Source organism: Ornithorhynchus anatinus, chromosome X5 (assembly GCF_004115215.2).
Source record: "Ornithorhynchus anatinus isolate Pmale09 chromosome X5, mOrnAna1.pri.v4, whole genome shotgun sequence".
Classification (NCBI taxonomy): Eukaryota; Metazoa; Chordata; class Mammalia; order Monotremata; family Ornithorhynchidae; genus Ornithorhynchus; species Ornithorhynchus anatinus.
Window position 1 is genome coordinate 53,936,994 of NC_041753.1, and position 22,203 is coordinate 53,959,196.

General features: G+C 54.1%; 1 protein-coding gene across 1 annotated transcript in view; it reads left to right on the forward strand.

Moving 5' to 3' along the window:
* LOC100088048 (histone-arginine methyltransferase CARM1-like) overlaps positions 1 to 22,203 on the forward strand; it is a 134,668-nt gene that overhangs the window by 111,027 nt on the left and 1,438 nt on the right. The window contains exons 6-12 of the mRNA XM_029056132.2: positions 224 to 401; positions 1,690 to 1,780; positions 8,314 to 8,395; positions 11,893 to 11,978; positions 13,205 to 13,294; positions 15,208 to 15,345; positions 18,503 to 18,592. Of these exons, the coding sequence (XP_028911965.1) occupies positions 224 to 401; positions 1,690 to 1,780; positions 8,314 to 8,395; positions 11,893 to 11,978; positions 13,205 to 13,294; positions 15,208 to 15,345; positions 18,503 to 18,592 (755 nt within the window). The remainder of the gene's footprint in view (positions 1 to 223; positions 402 to 1,689; positions 1,781 to 8,313; positions 8,396 to 11,892; positions 11,979 to 13,204; positions 13,295 to 15,207; positions 15,346 to 18,502; positions 18,593 to 22,203) is intronic.

Sequence of the window (22,203 nt, forward strand, 5' to 3'; positions counted from 1 at the left end):
TGAAGTGTTTTCCTTCAGAAAATGGTGGCCAACTGTTCTCCAACTCCCCGGAGAATCAAACAATGGGAAACGGGCTAGTACTGTGGAGGCCGTGAGGATTTTTTTTTTACATTATTTATCTCTCGCACTCCTCCCCTTTTATTCACACATTAACAGCTGGGCCTGAGGATTATGTCTAAATAAAGGCAGCCGATACATCTTTTTTTTTTTTTTTCTTTTCCAGATTCTAGTGAAAAATAACAATCTTTCAGATAAGATCATTGTCTTATCAGGAAAAATTGAAGAAATCGTACTGCCTGAATCTGTAGATGTGGTTATTTCTGAGCCAATGGGTTATATGCTCTTCAATGAGAGAATGCTGGAGAGTTACCTCCATTCCAAAAAGTGGTTAAAGTCAAAAGGTGAGTTGACCGGCAACTTCTGCAGTGTGTTACCTGGACACGACTCAGATTTACCTGCTAGATTTGTCAAAAGCAAATGCGGTTCTGAAGTAGGGGAGAGAAACAACTCACTCTACGCACCCACTGAGTTTAAGTGTGCCCCTTTCTCCTTTTCCCTCCCTCCGTCTCTTCCTCTCCCTTCCCCCCACCCCTCATATCCCCCTTTCTCTGTCGCGATGAATTGACACTCCGATAAGGGAGACAGACATAGAAAAATTCAGACGGGTAACGGACAACCATATAGTATGTGGGCTGGGTTGTAGCGGGAAATCAGCGAGGTGAGGCAGGAGGGGGCAAGCTGATGGAGGGCTTCAAAGCCTAAGGTAAGGAGCTTCTGTTAGTGTGCGGGTGGATGGGTAATCACTGGGGGGCCTCGAGGAGTGGGGAGACGTGGACTGAATGGTTATTACGCCAGTGACCTGGGCAGCAGAGTGAAGCGAGGACTGGAGTGGGGAGAGGCAGGCTGCAGGGACATCAGAGAGGAGGCCGATATGCATCTATTGAGTGTTTACCGTATGCAGACCACTTAGGAGACTTACGGAACAGAAGAGTCGGTGGACGCGTTTTCTGCCCACAGGGAATCGATCGGGAATGTGAAAAGTGCTGGATCAGCGGATCAGCAGTTCGGATGGAGAGGATAGGGCGGATTTTAGGGGTGCCGTGAGGGTCGAAGAGACAGGCTCTGGTGACAGATCGGATATGTGAGTTGAATGAGGGAGATGAGTGGAGTATAACTTCAGGGTTACGGGCTTGTGAGACAGGTAGGATGGTGGCACTGTCTACGGGGATGGGAAGGTCACGGGGAGGACGGGGTGTGGGCGGGAAGACACGGAGTTCGGTTTCGGACGTGTCAGGTCTGAGGCGTTGGCGGGGACGTCCAAGTAGAGATGTCCTCAAGTCGGGAAGAGATGAGAGACTGCAGTGAAGGAGCGAGATCAGGGCTGGAGATGTAGATTGGGGAATCATCCCCATAGAGGCAGTGGTTGAAGCCGGGGGACCGAATGAGTTCTCCAAGGGAGTGGGGGTTGATGGAGAACGGAAGGGGATCCGGAACCGAGCCATGAGGGACACCCACGGTTAGAGGGTGGGAGGCAGAGGAGGAGCCTGCCAAAGAGGCTGAGAAGGAGCAGCCAGAGAGAGAGGAGGAGAAGCGGATTGCTGGTGTTTGGGTGGGGGGTGAGGGTTGTATTTCACCAAGAACGTAGGAGAACGTAATTCCGCTTCTGAATACTATCTTGTGTTCAATTAGGAATGATGTTTCCAACCTTCGGTGACATTCATCTGGCGCCTTTCTCGGATGAACAGCTCTACATGGAACACTGCTCCAGAGCAAATTTTTGGTAATGCTGTTTTAGTTTACCCACCGGCTTCTCCGTGTAGATCCTGGAGTTTAGGATTCTCGGTCCCGACTGAAGTAGGGTGGATCTAGCAGCTTCAGAAAAGTCCTGCAGGGGAATTAGCAGTAGTAGTCAATTAATAGCCTTAAGGTTCCTGGGTTGAAAAGGGATAATGGACTGTAAGCTCATTAAGGGCAGGGAACGCATCCGCTAATTCTTCTGTATTGTTTTCTCCCAAGCGCTTAGTACAGTGCCCGGCGCATCGTAAGTTCTCGGTCAGTACCGTCGATCGATTGACTGACGGCTACAGCTTCCTTTATTGCTCAGTTCTTTTCTGGGATATCGTGGTCCTCTTCTCCTTCCTGCCCCTCGCTTTCGAAATTCTATCCGGGCCAGCGGCTTCCATCTTCTCTGGTGACCCCACCCTTCCCCGGTGCCCCCCATCCTCGTACGCCATTAGGATCCCGTGGCTCCCCAGAGCGACAAGGTGTATTTCCGGGTGTGTGAGATAAGAACTGCCCATTCTTCTCGGGGGTAGTTACTGTAAAGAGCGGTGTCAGCAGATACAGGAGAAAACACAGGAAGAAGGGCTCCGATCAGAGCTGCCCTGCCCCAGAGGAGGCAGCGGGGCAGAACACGCGGTCAGATCCCTCACTGCTTCCAAAACCCTGCAGTTCATGCATTCGGGCAGACTCGTTGAGTGCTTACTGTGTGCAGAGCACTGTACTAAGCGCTCGGGAGAGTACGCTATAACGATAAGCCCGCCCGCGACGAGTCTGTCGTGCGTTAGAAGGTCCGGAGAATGTGCTAAGGCTCTGCTCTCTAGGGAACAGTTCTGGGCCCAGCCCTATCTCTTCAGTGTGGCAGCATTATGTATTTTGACCCGGAGCCAGGGCCTGGCTGAACCTGCTAGCGCTTATTTACAAATGGAATTTAAAATGGTCACCGTATCTCTGTGGTTACTGTGTGGATTTTTTATAGATGGAGATGAGGAAGAAATAGAAACCTGTTAGGGGGCTGGTTTATCATTTCCCAACCTCTCCGACTCTTAATCTTCTCAGCTTCCTTTCCCTTGGCTTGGACCCCGAATGTCATAAGATGATGAGAAGCTGTGAATCTGATGGAATGGGGCCACGCATTTGTATTTTCGACTTGCCGGTGTCCTTGGAAAAGTGAAATGGGTGAAAGCTGGACTTTTTTCTTCTTCTTCCTTTTTTTGATAATTAGCCGTGTCCTCATCAAAGAGATGAATCCGTACACATCTTTGCAGGATTACAGGCCTGTGACGGGAACCGGAGCAGCCCACCTGAGTTCCCCATGGTGCTTTTTGGCCCTCTTTGTGAATTTCAAACTAGGCTCAGCAGTCGCAGGCTGACAAACATACAACCTGTAATTAGCACAGACGATGAACTCTGTTCCTTCATTCAGCCCCTGACTAAATTGGAGAAGCAGCCGATGCCACCGCCTAAAAGCAACCAAAGAGGTGGGAAGACGCTTCCGGAGTGGAAGCGTTTGCTTTTAGTAGGGAAGGTGTGCGTCGCAGATGAACACTTATTCAAAGTTATTGCTTTCTGAGCCCCCAGTTCTCTGCGCCCGTCCTTTACGAGCGAGAGCAGGATGTAGCGGGCCTCAAACCATCCGCAGTGTAATTTTTCAGGGGGACGCCACTTGAGAGATTCCAAATCTGCATGCCGTTTCGGTTGATCAGTTTTCCCATGGAAAGGGTTAGGCGTTTTTTCTTTATGAACACTTCTCCCTCCCCTACCTTAGACCCTAAACACTGCCGATGACTTCTTGCCCAGCGGAGAACACTTGCGGAATCCTTTGCTATTCTCAAAGCTGCTCATAATCGCAATATGGCGGGGGGGGAGGGGGGCTTACCCTAATAAAGGCGGACTGTTTTGGAGCAGGCAGTGGATCAGACCAACCGTAATCTGTGGGAGGGATCATTCGAGCACCTGGAGAACCATGAAGAACACAGCTCTGCCTCGTGGACTGGTTAACAGAGTCCCTTAGGTATCCTAGCAACGGGACCCGGTGGGTAAACTATCTTTGGAGACCCCAGGAGCTTTAACCAGCGGCCCACCTCCCACTGCCAGACTAAATCCTGGATGCCGATTTCAGGAGTCGACATCAATCTAGGGGTCTCTCGAAAGACATTCAACAGCTGCAAGTCGCAAGAGTCTTTTAAGATTCTGCTGTGCTTTCTCTCACATCCCTTGAATTAGATCGTAGCCGAAACGCTATGTTGGTGGGATGAGTAAGTGAGAGCCAACTGTTCTGGCCCTGTCCTTAATAAGTCAGATTAGTGAACCGAAGAGCCAGTAGTTGGTACAGATGCAATCTCTCTTTTTATCCAACTACTTTGATTTTCTTGTCCAAAGACAAAGAGTTTCTCCACCTTCACTGGTCTCCAGGGTTCCTGTCTCTGAGCTTCTCGGGCCAGCGTTTCATCTGAAGCAGCAAATCTTTACCGGCTGGTGGGGTACCACGGGGTCAGGGGTTCTACAGACATAGATATAGCTGGGATTCTGAGAGTATCAAGGGCAGTTTGTAAAGGAGCTGGAGGAAGAAGGGATCAAAGATTCTCAACGGTCGTTAGGTATAACGGTGGCCTGCCGAATGCGATTGCGGAGTGCGGGAGACTAGGGAAGTTGGAAGTGGAATCCCCCATGTGGAATGGTGGCCGTGATGCGGCTCAAAAGTCTGTAGAGAAAAAGAAAAAATCGGCGTCGGCAACTCTCCTTTCTCAGGTCTGAGGTCAGTTTACGCTACTGGATGTAGATTTGGTTGAGTGAGGTCAAGGTTGTTATCATTATTATGTCAAGAATAATTAATAATATAATAACAATAATAGTATTCGTGAAGCACTTAGTGGGGGCCAGGCACTGTACTAAGCGCTGGGATGGATACAAGATAATCGGGTTAGATGCAGTCTCTGTTCCGCATAGGGCTCGCGCTCTTAATCCCCATTTTACAGATGAGGTAACTGAGGCCCAGAGAAGTTAAGTGACTCGCCCAAGGTCACGCGGCAGACGGGTTGCAGGGGCTGACCCCCCCCCCCCAGGCCTGTGCCCCGTTTCTTCACAGGGGTAGGGTAACTCGGTGATAATTGTGCAGGAAATCTGTCCCAGGTTGTGATGATGATCAGCTGGGTAGATCTTAATAACTAGCCCAAGGATATCTGAAGAAACGCACCTCCTGCGCTAAGTCCAGCCGGACAGCCCACTCCGCTTTATTGGATGGCCGTTATCCTGAAAACCATTAGGGAAATAATGGAGATTTCTTTCTGCCCAAGAGGCATATCCCAACACCGGATTGCAATTCATAGCAACCTTCCGGTGATATCGAGAGAGGCGGCGTGGCCTGGTGGAAAGACCACGGGCCTGGGAGTCACAGGACCTGGATTCTAATCTCGGCTCTGCCGCTCGTCTGCTGTGGGACTTCGGGCAAGTCACTTAACTTCTCTGTGCCTCGGCTCTATCATCTGCGGAAGGAGGATTCAGTCGGCGTCCTCCCTCCTACTGAGACAACGAGCCCCATGTGGGACCTGATTATCTTGTGTCTACCCCCGCGCTTAGTACAGTGCTCGACGCACAGTAAGTGCTTGACAGATACCATCGTGAGCATTATTATTATAATTTTCGTTATTATTAGGACGGTTCATTACTCTCATTTCCCCGTTGCCTGGGCTGACTGCTTTGCGCCCAAAACGAGATAAATAACGCGAGAGTGCTTTGGGACTCAAAGCACTCCGCAAAACCCAAGATATTATAAGAACAAAGTCCAAAGAGTGAATCGGGAGCGATATGAGGAAGAGTATAGTTCTCTTTTGAAGAGTTCTAAGATAATGAATTATATGGCACACGAGGAGGAGATCGCCACGTTAAGCAGGTTCAGATCAACAACTCCTCCTTGTGCTGACTTCTTTTCCTCAACCCAAAAACGAACGCCACTGAATCGAGTCGTCCCGCCCGGCACTTAACGTTCAGTTGCTTCTCCTCCCTGTAATGTTTTCAGTGGCCCGTCTCCCCCGGCCCCCCGCTAGACGGTCCTAATCCCGGATCCTCCGCACGTCTGCCCGGTGACCTTGGGCAAGTCACTTCGCTTCTCTGTGCCTCAGTTACCTCATCCGTAAGACGGGGGTGAACTCTGTGAGCCCCAGGTGGGCCACGGTCTGCGTCTAGCCCGATTAATCTTGCACCTACCCCAGCGCTTAGTACAACCCCTGGCACAAAGCGAGCGCTTAACAAATTCCGTTACATGCAACAAACAAACCCAAGTCGTCGTCGTCGTCGTCCCCCCCCCCCGGAAGATTCCCCTCCCCAGTTCCTGAGCTAAACCAGTGGAGGGATATGGAGATTAATGAGAAAACGTACAAACGGACAGAAAGAGAGAAGGGGCCGGCTGCGTCGTCCCTCCCGCTGCCCGGTCCCGGGTCTGGCTGTTAATATCGGACTCGCTGTTCCCTCACGGGTGGAACAGAATGAATGTCAGGGTGGTGCCGGTGAAGCAAAACAAATCGATCTCTCTCTCGGAGTTTTGTGTTAGTTTAGGGAGGTGTATTTTTACAACTGCCAGGGATGAAAAGGTAGTTTCTGTCAATTCAGATCAATGCATGAAACAGAGCTTTTGCCATTTCGATCATTTCCTTCAGGGATGAGCGTTCACGGTCATCAAAGATTATTCTCCCTGCATTTCTACTTATGCTTCTGGGAAGAGGGAGCCTTTAGAGGTTCCTTGGTACTCCAGGCCAGCTGAGGAGGGAGGGAGGGAGGGAGGGAGAGAGAGAGAGAGAAAGACAGAGACAGAGCGACAGAGCTTCCCCTTCTGGTGAAAGGCACAAGGAATGAAACTGGTTTGGAACTTCCAATTTAAGTCCTGGGGATCTAGAGAGCAGGGGTGAAGAGCGATTTACCAACTCAAACCTGAAGCGCTAAACCTACAGATATCATATACCGTTACTGTTGTTAATAATGACGACGATGATGATGATGATAATTGAGGTACCTGTGAAGCTCTTTTGTTTCAAGCACTGTGCTAAGAGCTGCGGTTGATCCAAGATAATCAGTGGTACTGACCGAGCGCTTACTATGTGCAGAGCACTGTCCCGAGTGCTTGGGAGAGTACAGTGCAACGCAATTAGCGAATCGGACAGACATTTCTTTCTGGTTACGATAACCCAGACTGTGAGGAGTTGGTTGCCGGTAGGGATCGTCACTCGTTTGGATTGTAGCGCACTTTCCCAAGCGCTTAGTACAGTGCTCTGCACACAGTAAGCGCTTAATAAATGTGACCGAACGAATGAAGGGGTGAACAGCGTATGTGTGGCTGGTGCACGTCTACAAACGTGTTGTACGTGCAATAGAACGTACGGTACAATGAGAGAAAAACAACATCGACAAGAAGGTAACTCCTGCCATCCACTGGACGCTTTGCCAGGAGAAGAAATGGAGAATCGGGATAAATCGAGGCCACTCCCTGGACACCCCTAAGGAAATAGGGAAGAAGCCATTGCAGGCTGAATCGAATCTCTCCCGCCTAGGAATCTCAATACTCCAGCTCGAAAGCAAAGCGAAATAATAAAAGCAGATGGGAAATGTCACAGCTCTAAGACTCTTGAGCTGTGTTATTTTATCTTCCTCAGGCCGCTCTATACATCGTGCTGTCCCCCAGTGGAAGCTAGGCGTGACTTACGTTATCATGTTTTGGTTTCCGTTGGTAAAGATGTTTGCCTTAAAATTACTCTTTTCTCCTCCGTGCAGACTGAGTTTTGCGATCATTATCACCGCCCCCTCCCCCTCCCCACTTTATATTAGTGTCTAGGTTAAAATCCTATACAGAGGTCGCTGCCGGGAATACAGCGGTGGGATTTGGGATGCCCTTTGAGACTAGCAAGTGGAGCGACGTGTCTGCGTTCTCCTGAGCGGAGCACCGGCCGGTGCATTTTCGAAGTACTTTCTGGCTCTTTGACCCTCAAGGGGCTAGAAGAGTAGGCGTGGGAAGAAGTCGTGGAGCTCCATGCTTGACCGATGCTCTCGTTAGGTGTCTGTGACACTGGGAGATCCTCGGCGTCAACGGGGTGTCACAGCTTAAACAAAACCTCTGCAGAAACTGGAGGAGAAACGCTATTTCCAAAATGTGTCGCCCCGAGGTAACCGTCGGCAGCTCTGATGGTCCACGGGGGCCAGCTGGTCGCATCACGCTGCTTGACCGAGGTTTACGGGGATGGTTTGCTTGATTCTGTTTCGACGCGCCTGGCGCGTTGTGGAGTTCTCCCTCCTCCGGCGGAAGCCCCGGATTCATTTTCCCCTCAGCCTCCAGCCGCCCCAATTTTGTCACAGGCAGCAAAGCCACAGGGACGGCTGTGTTTGTCGAGAGAGAAGTCTGGAACATCTGACAAGACACCGTTAGCCGCGTTCCGCATTCCCGCAGAGAGCACATTTCGGTTTCCGTAGGTGCCAGGAAACCGGGGAGGAACGGAGCTCACGGTAATTCCCTTCGCTCGACATCCCACCGTGTGTTGCTATTTCTAGGTACCAGCAGTGTTTCTATGGGGTCAATCTAACCAGCCTCCGCAACGCAGCTGTGGAAGAATACTTCAGACAGCCGATTGTCGTAAGTGTTCCCCGTTTCCTCCGGGCTTTATCTCTCAGGTGCCCTCCCTCGAAGGGCAATCTGAGACGGGTAGAGTTGATGGGACCGGCCGTCTCTGTCTCAAGATGCCGACGTGCTGCTCTGGCATGGCAAATGACTCTGGCGGTTAGCACCGAACGCAGAACTCTTAGGGGGGGGGGGGGACGCCGAGGGAAAGCCCTTCCAGAATGTGCCGCCGGAGTGGAGGCTCAGCAGTTCATCTTAACAGTAGTGATCCTCATGACCGGCGTCCGGCTGCCAAGTCGCCAAAGGGCCCGTCGTTGCCGGAAGCCAGTGGAAGGGGCCATTTTGAATCTCCCGTTTGTCCAGCGGGACCGTGCCCAGGCTTGATTCAGAGAAGCGGCGTGGCGTGGCGGATAGAGCACGGACCTGGGAGTCAGGAGCTCACGGGTTCCAAGCCCGCCTCCGCCCCTCGTCTGCTGCGCGACCTTGGGCGAGGCGCTTTACTTGGCCTCGGCTCAGTCACCTCATCTGTAAAATGGGGATCGAGGCTGTGAGCCCCACGAGGGACAGGGGCTGTGTCCAACCCGATTTGATTGTCTCCACCCCGGCGCTTAGTACAGTGCCTGGCACACAGTAAACTCTTAACAGCTACCGTTAATTATCATTATTATCATAACGGTGAGCTCCCCGAGAGGAAGTGGTGCTAAAAGTTTAACATCGGATGCGTGAGAGGACAGCCTGCGTTTCAACTTACCTATAATGGGAGTCATGCCTAGAGAAGGTCCAGTATTGACCGGGGGGGCGGGGAGGGGGTGGGTGCCAAACTGTCACCTTGGCTTTAGGGTGCAGATCCCCCTCAGAATTATATTAAGGGGTCTCACAAGCCAAAGAACTCCCGACAGCACTCCTGATAACAAACCCGCGTATACCCTAAATTTCCACATGGCTCTCAGCACCTTCGGAGTGGATGGTGATGTTTCTGGAGAGCTGTTACCAACAGTCTTGTTTGAGCCATCCGAGAAAGTCGGGATCTAGGAGTAGCTTAAGAGGTAATACGGTTTCGCGAGATCCTAGCTGGAATTAATTGGGCTCACCGGGCCTGACTGGGCAGTGCCTTCGAAGAGCCCGCCTTGGACATTTAGGGCTAGCGTGAGTTAGAGCTTCTCTCTCCGGAGCAGCGGTTGGTAGGATCGCTAGTCTCCTCCTCGTGGGATGTTCAGGTTATCGATCGCTAACCAGAATTCCCAGGTGGATCTGTGGGGGTTCACGTAGATGCTCTCTGTCCCCACAGCTCATGGAGGAGCAGGCCCGTTCCCTCTGGAGAGGCCAGGAAACTGAACTAGGGACGTGAACGGGCCTCCCCAGAGCCCGACAGCGGATGAGGGAAATTGAGCCAGCGGTATAACCCGCCGTGTTACGTTGCCTCCTGTCCCAAAACTCTTTTGGGGATTTTGAAACCAACGTTCGCCTCTCGATTTGGAATCGAACAACTCAGTCTCTCAGTTTACACCCAAAAAAATCTATAAAATCCTTTGCAATGCTCCAGAATTCCTCCGGTTGATTTTTTTTTTTTTTTTTCTTCCCCTTCGGGTTCCTTTTTTCACTCGACGACATTTCCTTGACAGTTTCCAATTTGTATTTTTCTTGGCTTCTGGACCACCCGTTCTGCTCCTGAAAATTTTTGGAGCACGCGCATGATGCTTGCTCCTGGTCCTGCCACCCCCCTATCTCTCTCTCCCCTCCCTCTCCACCCGCCTCGACCTCCCCTCCCCCCGACCCACGCCTCCCCAGTAGGCAGAACTAACGTCAACCGAAAAGGAGGCTTTGGAACGTGCCAAGTATCTGAGTTCCGGAGTTTAGCCTCCTCTTCAAAAATGTGCAAGATAGAGCCTGGAGAAATTCCGAGGTTCCGTGTAGCCAGAGATAGCCTGGATGTGAATAAAGCCATCTCTCTGAAGTGATTCCTCCTTCAACCTTGACCTTAAGGCCAACGTTGTTGTCATTCCGTGTTCTCATCCCGGCTTTTTGCCGGGACCCTTTCTGTAGACTTGAATCCCCGCACTCTGCTGACAACCTCCCACCCACCGACGGGAACTGCGCACGGTAGAGGCAAAAAACGCTGGGTAAACCAAGTCCCGGTTTCGTTCCGTATTTAGTTCTCCTTTCCATTTTTAGCGTTCTTCTTTTAAAATCTTCCTCATTCACTGGACTTTAAACAGGCTGGCCTGTGGCGTCACGAGCTGGGTGTTGAGGTGTCTCTTGCAGAGTGCGTGCCGGGAGCTTCTTCGCAGCCCGGGGCTAGCAGTGGGCAGCAGCCTCCCCCCGGGGCTAATTGGAAGTATCGTAAAAGGGCCCGATTGCGGTTCTAGCTTTTTATTCCGGGGCCGTCTTCGAGGGCGTCTTCAGACACCCTGGCCCGAGGCCAGGAAGGGTCAAAGAGGGTGCGAAACCTTTTGGAAATGCCAGTATAAGGTGGCCCGTCAGGTTTGAAGGCGTGGCGCACATGACTCCGAAATTGAACCGTCGTGCGGGCGGTGGTTAAAAGAAACAGATGTACGACAGCCCACGCCGCGCCCCTGTAAAAATGACGCTCGGCTATGTCGTTGCATCTGCTACAGGCGGCACCTGGCACTCTTAGTGATTTGACCTCTTAGGAGCGCCGTCCTTCTAAAACATCTAATGAAAGGGAGCCACTTGGTTCCTACCTGCGGCAGAGCAGACTGGTCCGTCTTCGATCCGTCTCCCAGTAGTAGTTCGTTCCTAAAGCAGATCATTTAAAATCGTGCTTCTCACAGAAAATGTCCGTTTCCAATGTGGGGGAGAGAGCTATTCGAAACAGACCTCGTTTAAAGCCGCCTATCTGTAAATAGGACCCGGTTGAGTGGATCGCCCTAATTCATGCATGAAACCTACTAAAGGTCGGCACACGGAATGACCCGAGACGGCACCAAGACCCTCCCAGATTGTGTAGTCTTCCAAAGCCTGCACACCCCCCAACACTGGGATTCCGGGAGCTTTCTTCCAAATGTAAAATGTTCCAATGGAGATCAGTTGTCCGGCTCCTTCAGCTGAGTGAGGCCTTCTGAAAGCTGCCTTCTTCATGGAAAATGTGTTTTTTAGAAAGGCAGGATGAAAAATGTAACCCACGGGCGGCGGTTTCGAGAGGCAGCACGGCCTAGTGGAAAGAGCACGGGCCTGGGAGTCAAAGGTCCTGGGTTCTAATCCCGGCTCTGCCACTTATCTGCCCTGTGACCTCGGGCAAGTCACTTAACTTCTCTGGGCCTTGGTTACCTCATCTCTAAAACGGGAATGAAGACGGTGAGCCCGGTGTAGGCGAGGGACTGCGTCCAAACCCAGTTACCTTGTATCCACCCCGCCGCTCAGTACGGTGCCTGGCCCCTAGTGGAGCGCTTATCGAATACCTTAAAGGGAAGAAAGAAAAAAAAAAATCCAGGGCGAGCTGGTTTGCATTCAGTTCATCCCGAGAGGATAACACTTGTGAATATTTTCCTCAGGACACATTTGACATTAGGATTTTGATGGCCCGGACAGTTAAATACACAATTAACTTTGCAGAAGCCGAAGAGGAAGATCTGCACAGGTCAGTACCAGTCAGTGTGGCTGCTGCTTTTTTTTCTCCCCTCCCCGCCCCCCCCCCCGGCCCCCAAAAACACAGTGGTGAGTTTTGCTGCCCAGGCAACGGAGAGACTCCAAGCCACGGGGCCCAGAACGGTGTCTGCCTCTCAAGTTGACAAGAAAGAGATTCCGAAAACGTGAAAAGGTTCACCCGTTTGGTTGGTGAGGAATACGATTCCTCTGGGTGCGTGACCTTTCATAATAATTTATTTCCTCTTACGCCATGAGTGTTGTCATTCGTCTTGCCCAGACGACGAAGTCGAGACAGGGAGAGGGTGTGAAGTGCTCCAGGCCACCGGCGAGTCGGGGAGAGACCGGAATCAGAACTCGGACCTCTTAACCGCGCCGACCCCGTCACCCTGCCGTTCTGCCTCCCTTCGCTCTAAAATGGGAGAAAAGAGACTCAAGTAGTTTGCCCTGTAGTGGGCTCCTTTAGTGTCCTCAGACTGTCTCTTGACTCCTTGGGGGAAAAGCCTTGCTGTGACGGACTGGATTTCCTGACGTGAAATGATCGCCCTGCGGGCTGCCGTTTCCCAGAATCCGAACCTCCCCGTGGTAGAACAAGCGGTCAACCAAACGAGGCATTCATCAGATCTGGAAGGGCTCAGAGAGTAGCTCTCCGGGCACTTGTCTCGAGTCAGATGTTGAATTGCACTCGCTCCTTTCGAGACCTGAGAGCTTTGCCGGTTAGAGAAATTGTCCATCGGAAGAGAGCCTGAATCAAAGCCGATTCTGCCCATCTCTGAGCTAGTGATGGCCTTCTGCCCTGTATGTTGGAAGAGCTGGTTTGCTGCCTCTGAAAATGCCTGCTCTTGCCACTTGGAGAGATGTAAAGAATGAATCTTGTAATTTTTAAAACCCAAACCGAGCCTCCGGGGTCCTGGAGGCAGCGCCTCAGACAGTGCGGGGTTCAGGGTTCCTCAGGGTGTCGTGGTCAGGGTGGGACTCTATAAAGGCGACTTACACACCTGTTAGGCTTGCCCGTCATTATCAAGCGTGGGTCAGTGTCGCAGCGGGTGGTGTCACGGGTGACGGTTGGAAAACCAACACTGCAGTGCTACAGATGTGCTGGGAAAAAAAAAAAAAAAAAAAATCAATTGACGGTAGCCATCAGATGCCCCCTCTGGAATTGGAAATGCGGCCGGCCGGTTCGCTGGTCACCCTAGTGACATTCTGGTTTTCTTCCTGCAGAGTGGAGATCCCCTTTGTGTTCCACATGGTGCAGTCTGGCCTCATCCATGGCCTGGCCTTTTGGTTTGATGTGGCCTTTGTTGGATCGCTGTAGGTATTTTCGGCGCTAAGCGGCGCGACTGTGGTTCTTACTCATCTTCCTTCCCCCGTCGGTTTCCATTTCCTTAAAAAAGCCACCCTGTGTTCAGAACGGAGACGGGCGGGCCTCCCGACTCTGTTGTTACTCGCGGATCCTGAGAGGAGGTGAAGACGGGAAGCGTGTCCATTGGGTAGCACCGGTCCGAGAGGTCTAAGTGCCGTTAAGCCAACGGTTAGGAATCACCGCATCTTCATCTTGCCGCCGTCTTCTTCACACGCTCTCCGGATCGACGTGATCCCGGTCCACCTCCCTTTTTGATTCTGACCGGTCCGTCTGGCGCCGAGCGGTGCTCCTGCGCCGCTGGCTGGCCCGGCTTGAGGGGACATTTCCAACCCCAGCCAGGCCCTCCGGAAAACCCGTGGCTCGGTTTGCACGGGCCCGAGCTCCACCGGGCTCGTTTGCGTCACGGGAGGCGGTACCTCTTGGAGGCCACGTGTGGAAGCGTTTCGACCGGAACATTTTAGACTAGGGCAAGCGTCTAAGGACTTCATCGGCACGGGAGGAGTTGCGAGCTTCAGAATTGGAATTCTGTTCCCTCACTTTCCTTCACTGGCACGCCACCCCCCCCACAGCTGGCCCTGTCCCCGGCACCCGACTCAGCCTTTTCCAACCGTCAGTCAGTCAGTCAGTCAGTCACTGGTGTTCGCTGAGCACTTGCAGTGTGCAGAGCGCTGTACTGAGTGCTTTGAGGGAGCACAGCGTAGCAGAGTTGGTAGACACGTTTCCTGCCCACGACCATCACCTCGTCCCTCTTCGTGGTGGGCGGGGATCGGGTCTCCCCAGTTCCGCGAGGCCGAGACAGCTCTCCCGTCACCTGGGAAAATCCCCCGGGTCTTTCCCGACTTTCAGAAGCGGCAGGGAATCCCGTGCCCTGCCCCGCCCCGGTGCGCCACAGGGCTTCCCGTCCTGGGGCGGAACCAGCCAAGCCCCGTCGGTGGTTCCGGTCGCCCCCAGCGGCTCCGAGGCAAGAGACGGAGGCTCCCGCAGTTCCCTCACTCCAAAACGAGCGGCGTGGTTCGCGCGCCCGGGATCCCCGGGACCTCTGTGGCGGTGGCGGTTCGGCACTTGCGGTGTGACAAGCACCGTGCTAAGCCCTGGGGATAGGTACGAGATAATCGGGCAGGGCACAGTGTCTGTCCCGCGTGGGGCATTTAGACCGGGAGGACGGGTGTGGAATCCCTATTTTACAGTTGAGCAAACCGGGGCACAGAGAAGTTAAGTGACTTGCCCGAGGTCACACAGCGGGCAGGCGGCAGAGTCAGGGTTAGGACCCACTTCCTCTGACTCCCAGGCCGGTGCTCTTTCCACCGGGCCACGCTGCTTCCCACAAGGACTCCGGGGAGTTCCAGTCCCAACCCCGGGTCGGGGACCGCAGAGAGGCGGCGCCCGTTTGGCCGCAAAGCCGGCTTTATTTTCCGGCCCTTACTCCGCCTCCCTCCTGTCGCAGGGCGGGCCTGGGAGACTGAGGAACGGATAAAGCCACAGAGTGCCGGGACGCTCAGCCAGGCGCCGGCCGCGTTGGCCACCGTGGCAATCTGGCAGTGGCCGCTTCTGAGCCCCGCCTACTCGAATGGGCACGGTGGGTCGTTGCTAAGTCGGAAACCTCCGCCTCTGTGGCCAGTCCTGTCCGATTCGGCGTGATGGGAGAATCCATCAGTCGACCGGCGGTATCCACTGGGCACTTACTGGGTGCGGAGCGCCGTACCATTGCTGAGGCACAATCTCTGCCCTCAAGAAGCTTACGGTCCAGCACGGAAGGAGGTCGAACAGTCGAGCGACCAGGTGGAAATGTTTTGCCCCCAGGTTGGGTGGCGGGGCTAGCCCGACCCGAGCCTGGAGCTCCCTTCCCTTTCCTGTGTTTCAGGGTGACGGTCTGGCTGTCCACGGCCCCGACGGAACCTCTGACTCACTGGTACCAAGTGCGCTGCCTTCTCCAGACGCCTCTTTATGTCAAGGAAGGAGAGACCCTCTCAGGAAAAGTCCTGTTCGTTGCCAATAAACGGTAAGAACGCCCAGCCTTTCCCTTTCGGTCCGTCTCCCTAACGAGCGCCCGGGGAGTGGGGGATGGAGAAGGCCGCGGGGATGTCAGTCAGTCTCCGGGCCCCCTTCGGGTCCTCAGCCGGTCGGTCAGCGGTATCCGTTGAGCGCTTACTCCGTGCGGAGCGGTGCGCCGACCGCTTGGGGAGACGCAGTACCGCAGAGGTGGCAGACGCGTGCCCCGTCCACAGCGGGCTCCAAGTCCTTCAAGTGTAGCCGGGTAGAGTAGGCGAGAAGCAGCGTGGCTCGGCGGAAGGAGCCCGGGCCTGGGAGTCGGAGGTCACGAGTTCGAATGCCGGCTCCGCCGCCCGTCAGCCGTGTGACTGTGGGCAGGTCACTTCTCTGGGCCTCATCCGTAAAATGGGGATTTACTGAGAGCCCCACGTGGGACAACCCGATTACCCTGTATCTGCCCCAGTGCTGCTTAGAACGGTGCTCTGCACGGGGAAAGCGCTTAACGAATACCAACATCATCGTCATCATTATCATTATCGAATGGCAATCTATTGCCGGGTTCCGCTTCACTCTTTAAAAAAATGGTTGGAGAACGGAAGCTTCGGCTCCGGCCCCACCGACCGGCCATGTCTTCTTGGTGTAGCCTTGGGGAAGTTCCTTGGGGAACTTCTCCGAGGAAAACTTTGCCGGCTCCCTAAAAGGTGACGATGATAATGAGCGTACTGGCGTTTTTCAAGCGCTTCCCTGTGCGCTGATTGCAGACACAGCTCTTCTCCTGCAGGGGACTCACAGTCCACCTTATCCCCATTTTACAGATGAGGAAACTGAGACCCGGAGAGGTTAAATGACTTGCCCAAGGTCACCCGGAAGGGACTTGAGTTGAAGAAGTTGAACTCAAGTCCCCCGACACTGCCAGCCCCACGCTCTGTCCGCTCATTCCTTCGCTCGGTCGTACTTACTGAGCGCTTACTGGGTGCAGAGCGCTTGGGAGAGCACACCGCGGCGATAAACAGACACGTTGGCTGCCCGCAACGAGCTTCCAGGCTAGGGGACGAGTCTCCGTCCCTTGGGCCACGCTGCCTTAGATGATTGTCTGAGGCAATCCGTTCCCGTATGCTAGAAGAAGGTTTCCTGTGGCTCGTTCAGCGGTTTGGCCTACGCAGACCATGTTTTGTTCTCAGCCTGCCCCCTTCCACCCGCGGTTGGCTCGGGAAAACGGTCTATACGGGAACGGTTAGCGACGCGGTCTCTATTCGTGACTGTGATCGGGAGAGACCTTATTCACGGGTTATTTGCCGAGCGCCGTACCAAGCGCTTGGAATGTACCCGGCGGCACCGGACAGGGACAGTCCCCGCCCGGTGGCGGGCTCACGGTCCGCTCGAAGTTCTAGTAGCGAGGAGTACGGGTCTGCTGCGTGGCCAAGTGGATAGAGCACGGGTCTGAGGGTCAGGGGGACCCGGGTTCTAATCCCGCCGCTCCGCCGCTCGTCTGCTGTGTGACCCTGGGCGAGTCCCTTCCCTTCTCCGTAAAATGGGAATGAAGACGGTGAGCCCCAGGTGGGACAGGGGCGGAACGCAACCCGATAACCTCCTATCTATCCCGGCGCTTAGAACAGTGCCCGGCCCGTGCTCAGCGCTTAACAGACACCATCGCCGCCGTCGTCGTCTAGTTAGTCGATTGGTCCCCGGAGGCGGAGGGAGCCGAGGAGCGATTTGGGCAGTGACCGAACCGCTTCCTCTCGAGGGAAACGCGATCATTTTCCCTGTGGTTTAGGAGAGGGTGCCGGGTCCCGGGGCCGGTAGGATGCCGTACGATCCGTGGGCTTGGTCGAACCCTTAGTACTCCGCGTTGGGAAAGATGGCAGCTGCTACGCCCAGGTTTGGGCCGCGTCTCCAAGCTCTCTGACTGGAGCAGGTCGTAAAGGGCCTTCATCACCCTGGGCTCGATCCTGCTCCGTCTTCCTGCCCCGGAGAAAGATGGGCCATCTGTTATTTGCTATACAAAGGGAAGCCACCTGTGGTACTCCTAGCCCTTCTCCTTGACAACTGCCCCTCTGTCTTTTATGTGACAAAGGAAAAGGGGCCGCCTGGCCCAGCGGCAGGAGCCCGGGCTTGGGAGTCAGAGGAGGCGGGCGACCTCGGGCAAGTCACGGCACTTCTCTGTGCCTCGGTTGCCTCGTCTGTACAACGTGACCGTGAGCCACCTGCGGGACGGGGACTGAGTCCAACCCGATGACCTTGTATCTTCCCCGGTGCTTAAAGCGGTGCTTGGCACGTAGGAAGCACTTAGCAAATACTGTAATTATTGTCATCCTGACGGCCTCCCCCTCCATCAGCACCGACTAATTGAGGCCGGTGGCCAAGATTCTGGAAAGGGTGGGGGAGTTGGGGTCTCCTTTGATACGCTCTTCAGTTTCTCCTTCCCTCTTCCTCCCTAGCCCCCAAAAGATCGGCTCCCTCCCACGCCCCGTAGATTTTGGACCTGCCTTCCTAACAGTCGCGGGTCTAGGCTTATTTAATCAGTCGGCGGTGGCAGTTGAACGCTTACTGTGTGTAGAGCTCTGTACTAAATGCTTGGGAGAGTACAGAACAACAGAATTGGCAGACGGGATCGCTGCCCTCGAGGAACTTAAAATCTAGCGGATCGTCAGTGCTTGGGGTCACCGTCGCGTTGATGGAATTTGGCACGTTGGACATTCATGGAGGAAGGCTTGCTGAAGGAAGGGAAGTGGGATGCGGCCCCGAGTCAGGGAACTGCTGAAATTCAAGCCGGTTCAAGTTGCCCGCTCCATTTCTTTCACCTCTGATAATGTGTTTAACCGAGGAGTTCCCGACTCCGGGGCTGGTTTCACGTTCCCACAGGTACCGGCCACTGGAAAAAGTTAAGGATGGAGACGTGCCCTTCAGGAAGCGGTTTGTGTGAGTGACACAATAAATTCCTCGGATTAACCCTAAGCTCTTCCCTACTGAGCACCGGCCTCCCCCAGAGAATGCCCGCCTTTCCTGAGTGGTTTACTGATTTGCTCACCGTGACTTCAGAAGTTATTTTTTATCTTTCACCATCCCGGGGTGGCCGAGACGGCAAGCCCTGATAGTCGTGTCGTGGGGCAAGAACAGCGTGGAGGTTTGGTTTTGAAATGACGCGTGTATCCTTCTTTGCGTTTCAGACAGAGTTACGACATTCAGATTGTGGCTATGGTGGACCAGACGGGCTTTACGTCGGGCAACATCTTGGATTTAAAGAATCCGTTTTTTAGGTAGGAAATGATTTCGACAGCAACGCGGCGGTCTCGGTTACCGTGCCCGAATGGAAAGCACCACTGTGAGCGACGGGCCCCGGTAGTCGTCTAGAACGACCTCATCCTGCAGAGGGGGGAGGGAGGAATTCTTCGAGGGGGGTGAACTCATCGGCCCTCAGCTGGCTTGGGGCTTCCAGACGTTAAAGCGAAGCCCCCGTTAGGGAGTCGGTTTAGAAACCGCACCGCTTTCCTCCCCGAGCCCAAGATTGTTCTGCAGTGACCAGGATGCAGCAAATTAAGGCCTTTGCAATTTCCCACACCTCCCCACACCCCACCGCGATTAAAAACAAGCTCATTTAAAAAAAAAAAAACCACAGTGAAAACCAGCGGCGTTAAAGAAGCGAGTCAGCCTCCTTCTTTGGACCGCCTCCCGAAAGAGACTGGGTTTGTTTTGAGTAATAATTGCCTGAAAATCTCAGCTGGAAGCCGCTTTTGCCTGAATGGTCATACCAGTAATAATGATAATAACGGCATTTGTTAAGCGCTTACTGAGGTGCCTGGGGCGGATACATGCGATCAGGTCGGGTACAGTCCCTATCCCATGTGGGGCCCAGAGCCTCGATCCCCATGATATTAAAACGGATCAGAAAATAGGGGACGGAATCTCCAGCTGGGGTTGAGCAAAACAGAAGATCAATTTCGAGGGATCAGGAATACGCTTCTTGTTCCAGTTGCTTGAAAACCCCCGATTCTGAAACACGCAGTCGGTCGGTCGCTCCACGAGCTCCTGTGGGCAGACCACCGTTGAAGCGTCTGGGAGAGTACGGTAGAGATCCCTCACCACGAGGAGCTCGACGGTCTCTCCGAGACTAATAGCCGGGTAAATCGGCGGAGGGGCAAGAGTGCCGGGTCTATTCCCTCTCTACCGTCACCCTCCCAGGACCTAGGCTTCCTCTGTCTTCCCCTGGGATCGCTCATCGTCCATTCGTCCCATGGTATTTCTTGTGCCCTCTCTCTAGTGGCCCTCCTCACTTCCCTTTCCGCGATAGGACTCCCTCATGGGACCAAGGCCCAGGCTGCGGGTCTCCCTGCCCCGCCTGCCCCGGTGGACGGCACCGCCGTCCTTCCGGCCTCACAAACCCCGTAACCTTGGCGGTATCCTCGACTCGTCTCTCCCAGTCGAGCCCCGCATTCGACCCGTCACCCGATCCCGTCGGTTCGGCCTTCAGGACGGCACTCGCATCTGCCCTCACTTTTCCACCCGAGCTGCTCCCACGCTAATCCAAGCACTTGTCCCGTCCCGCCTCGATTACCGCATCGGCCTCCTCCCTGACCCCCCCCCCCCCCCCCCCCCCCCCCCCCCCCCGCCTCCTGTCTCTCTCCGCTCCAGTCCATACCCCACTCTGCTCCCTGGATCGGTGTTCTCCGAAACCGTTCGGTCCGTGTCTCCACCTCCTCAAGATCCTCCAGCGATTGCCCATCCACCGCACCCAGTAGAAACTCCTCATCGTCGTCTTTAACGCCCACGATCCCCTCTCCCCCTCCTGCCTTACCTCACTGCTTTCCGGCTACAACCCGGCCTGCGTGCTTGGCTCCTCCGACGCCGACCTACCTACTTCACCTCGATCTCGTCTGTCTCAACCTCTCGCCCACATCCCGTTTCTGGCCCCGAACGCCCTCCCTCTTCGTGTTCGACAGACCGTCACTCTCCCCCGCCTCCAGAGCCTTCCTGAAGGCCCGTCTCCTCCAAGAGGCCTTCCCCGACTAGGCCCTCGTTTCCTCTTCTCCCACTCCCTTCTGCGTCACCCTTGCTCTTGGATTCGCTCCCTTTGTTCACCCCACCCTCGGGCCCACAGCACCTACGTGCGTATCCGTAATTGATCTGTTTATGTTAATGTCCGCCTCCCCCTCTAAACTGTGAGCTCGTTGTGCGCGGGGAACGTGTCTACCAACTCTGTTGTATTGTACTCCACCAAGCGCTTAGTACGGTGCTCTGCACACAGTAAGAGTTGGATGAATACAGTTGATCGATTGAATGGATTCAGTGGGGATTCTACCCCGGAGTTTATCAGTCCCATTCGCGAATCAGCATCGGTGGTATTTCTTGCCCGCTTACTCTGTACGGAGCACTGTACTGAGCACTTGGCAAAGGAAGAGACGACAGAGCCGGGAGACAAGTTCCCTGCCCTCAGCGAGCAGTCCGTTCCCGCCGACTGGGTTCTCTTTTTCCAGTCAGCTCACTGCGGCCCCCGTCGCTCTTATTCGGAAATGTCCGAGGCGTTACGTGCCGTGGAGTTCCTATCGTTTTGGGCCAAGTGGTACACAGAGACCATCTGGATTCAAAGGCCAATTGGATTTTTGTATTAACGATGGAGACGATAATATCATAAGCGATCATATGCTTATACCTTATAATATATAATTTACGGTATAATTTACTAATTATTATAATACGTGATTATTATAATACATTCCGGGGGGCGGGAGGGGGGCGGTGGGAAAGGGGTGGCAACGAGCCCGAGCCACACAGCAAATCTGGCCACCTCTGGCTAAGCCAGCTTTCTTCCGCGGAGCTCATGGCCTTCCGGTGAGGTAGAGACGGGGTAGAATTAGCCTCCTGAAAACAACAGTGGCGGCGAGGTCGCCCGGTCTTTCCGGTGAACAGCGCTGCTTCCCAGCGTGACGCTCGGGGCCCCACCCTGGGATCCGCCCCCGCCCCTTCCGACCCTCTCTTTCAGAGGCCCGGACCCCCCCCCGAGAAAGCCAAAGCGGGATCAGAGCAGATGCCGCTCCGCTGCCTGCCTGGAAAACGGGAGTCGTTTTCGTTAACAGGAGACCGGGGATTATCGATCCCCCACAGATGTGAGCAAGTCTTTATTAGACTAAACCCTTTCGGGAACCGACTTTTGTTCTGGGTAGCGTTACTGCTCTTTCACCCGGCTGGATTTTCTTGGGCTGGCGGAAGAGAGGCTCGGTGTCTGGGTGGAACTTTTAGGTCTAGCTACATCTGGCATTTGGCCAAAAAGGTCAACGTTTGCCCCGATCCCCTCCCCATCGCCTTCTCCCCTGCACCCCTCATGGCCCCGCACTCAACCAGCATGTAGAGGGTCCTCTTCTTTTTCCGATACGAGGCCCCTTACGGAAGACACCTGGGGAGTCTCAAAGCAAAACCGTCCGAGCTCTGAACGGAACCACGTGATGTCCGAGACGGGAAAATTGAGTTCTCTCAGACCTGCCGTTGGGCACGGAGTCGAGCCCGGTGGGATACACTCGTGAATTGTTCTGCCGTTCCCCATTTCACACACATCCGGGCCGCTCCTGGAAAAAAAAAAATTCTCAGCTCTTTTCTAAACGCCTCATTTCTTGAAGTTGGAAAATTTCTGTCTCTCCGCTGCTTTGGAAAGAGAATCTGAGAACCGGAAGGGACCGAAAGAGATTATCCAGTTCACCCCTTGGCTCCTGGCAGGGCTTCATTTAGCTCATGCTAAAGGAACAGTCGTCAACTCTAGTCTTCAGAAATATCCCGCGAAGAAAGTACGGCCTTTCCTGGAATGTGGTCGGCTCATACCCCACAAAGCCAGGAGGTTCTTATCGTCCGACCTCGATCTCTCCTAATACGGTCCAAGCTA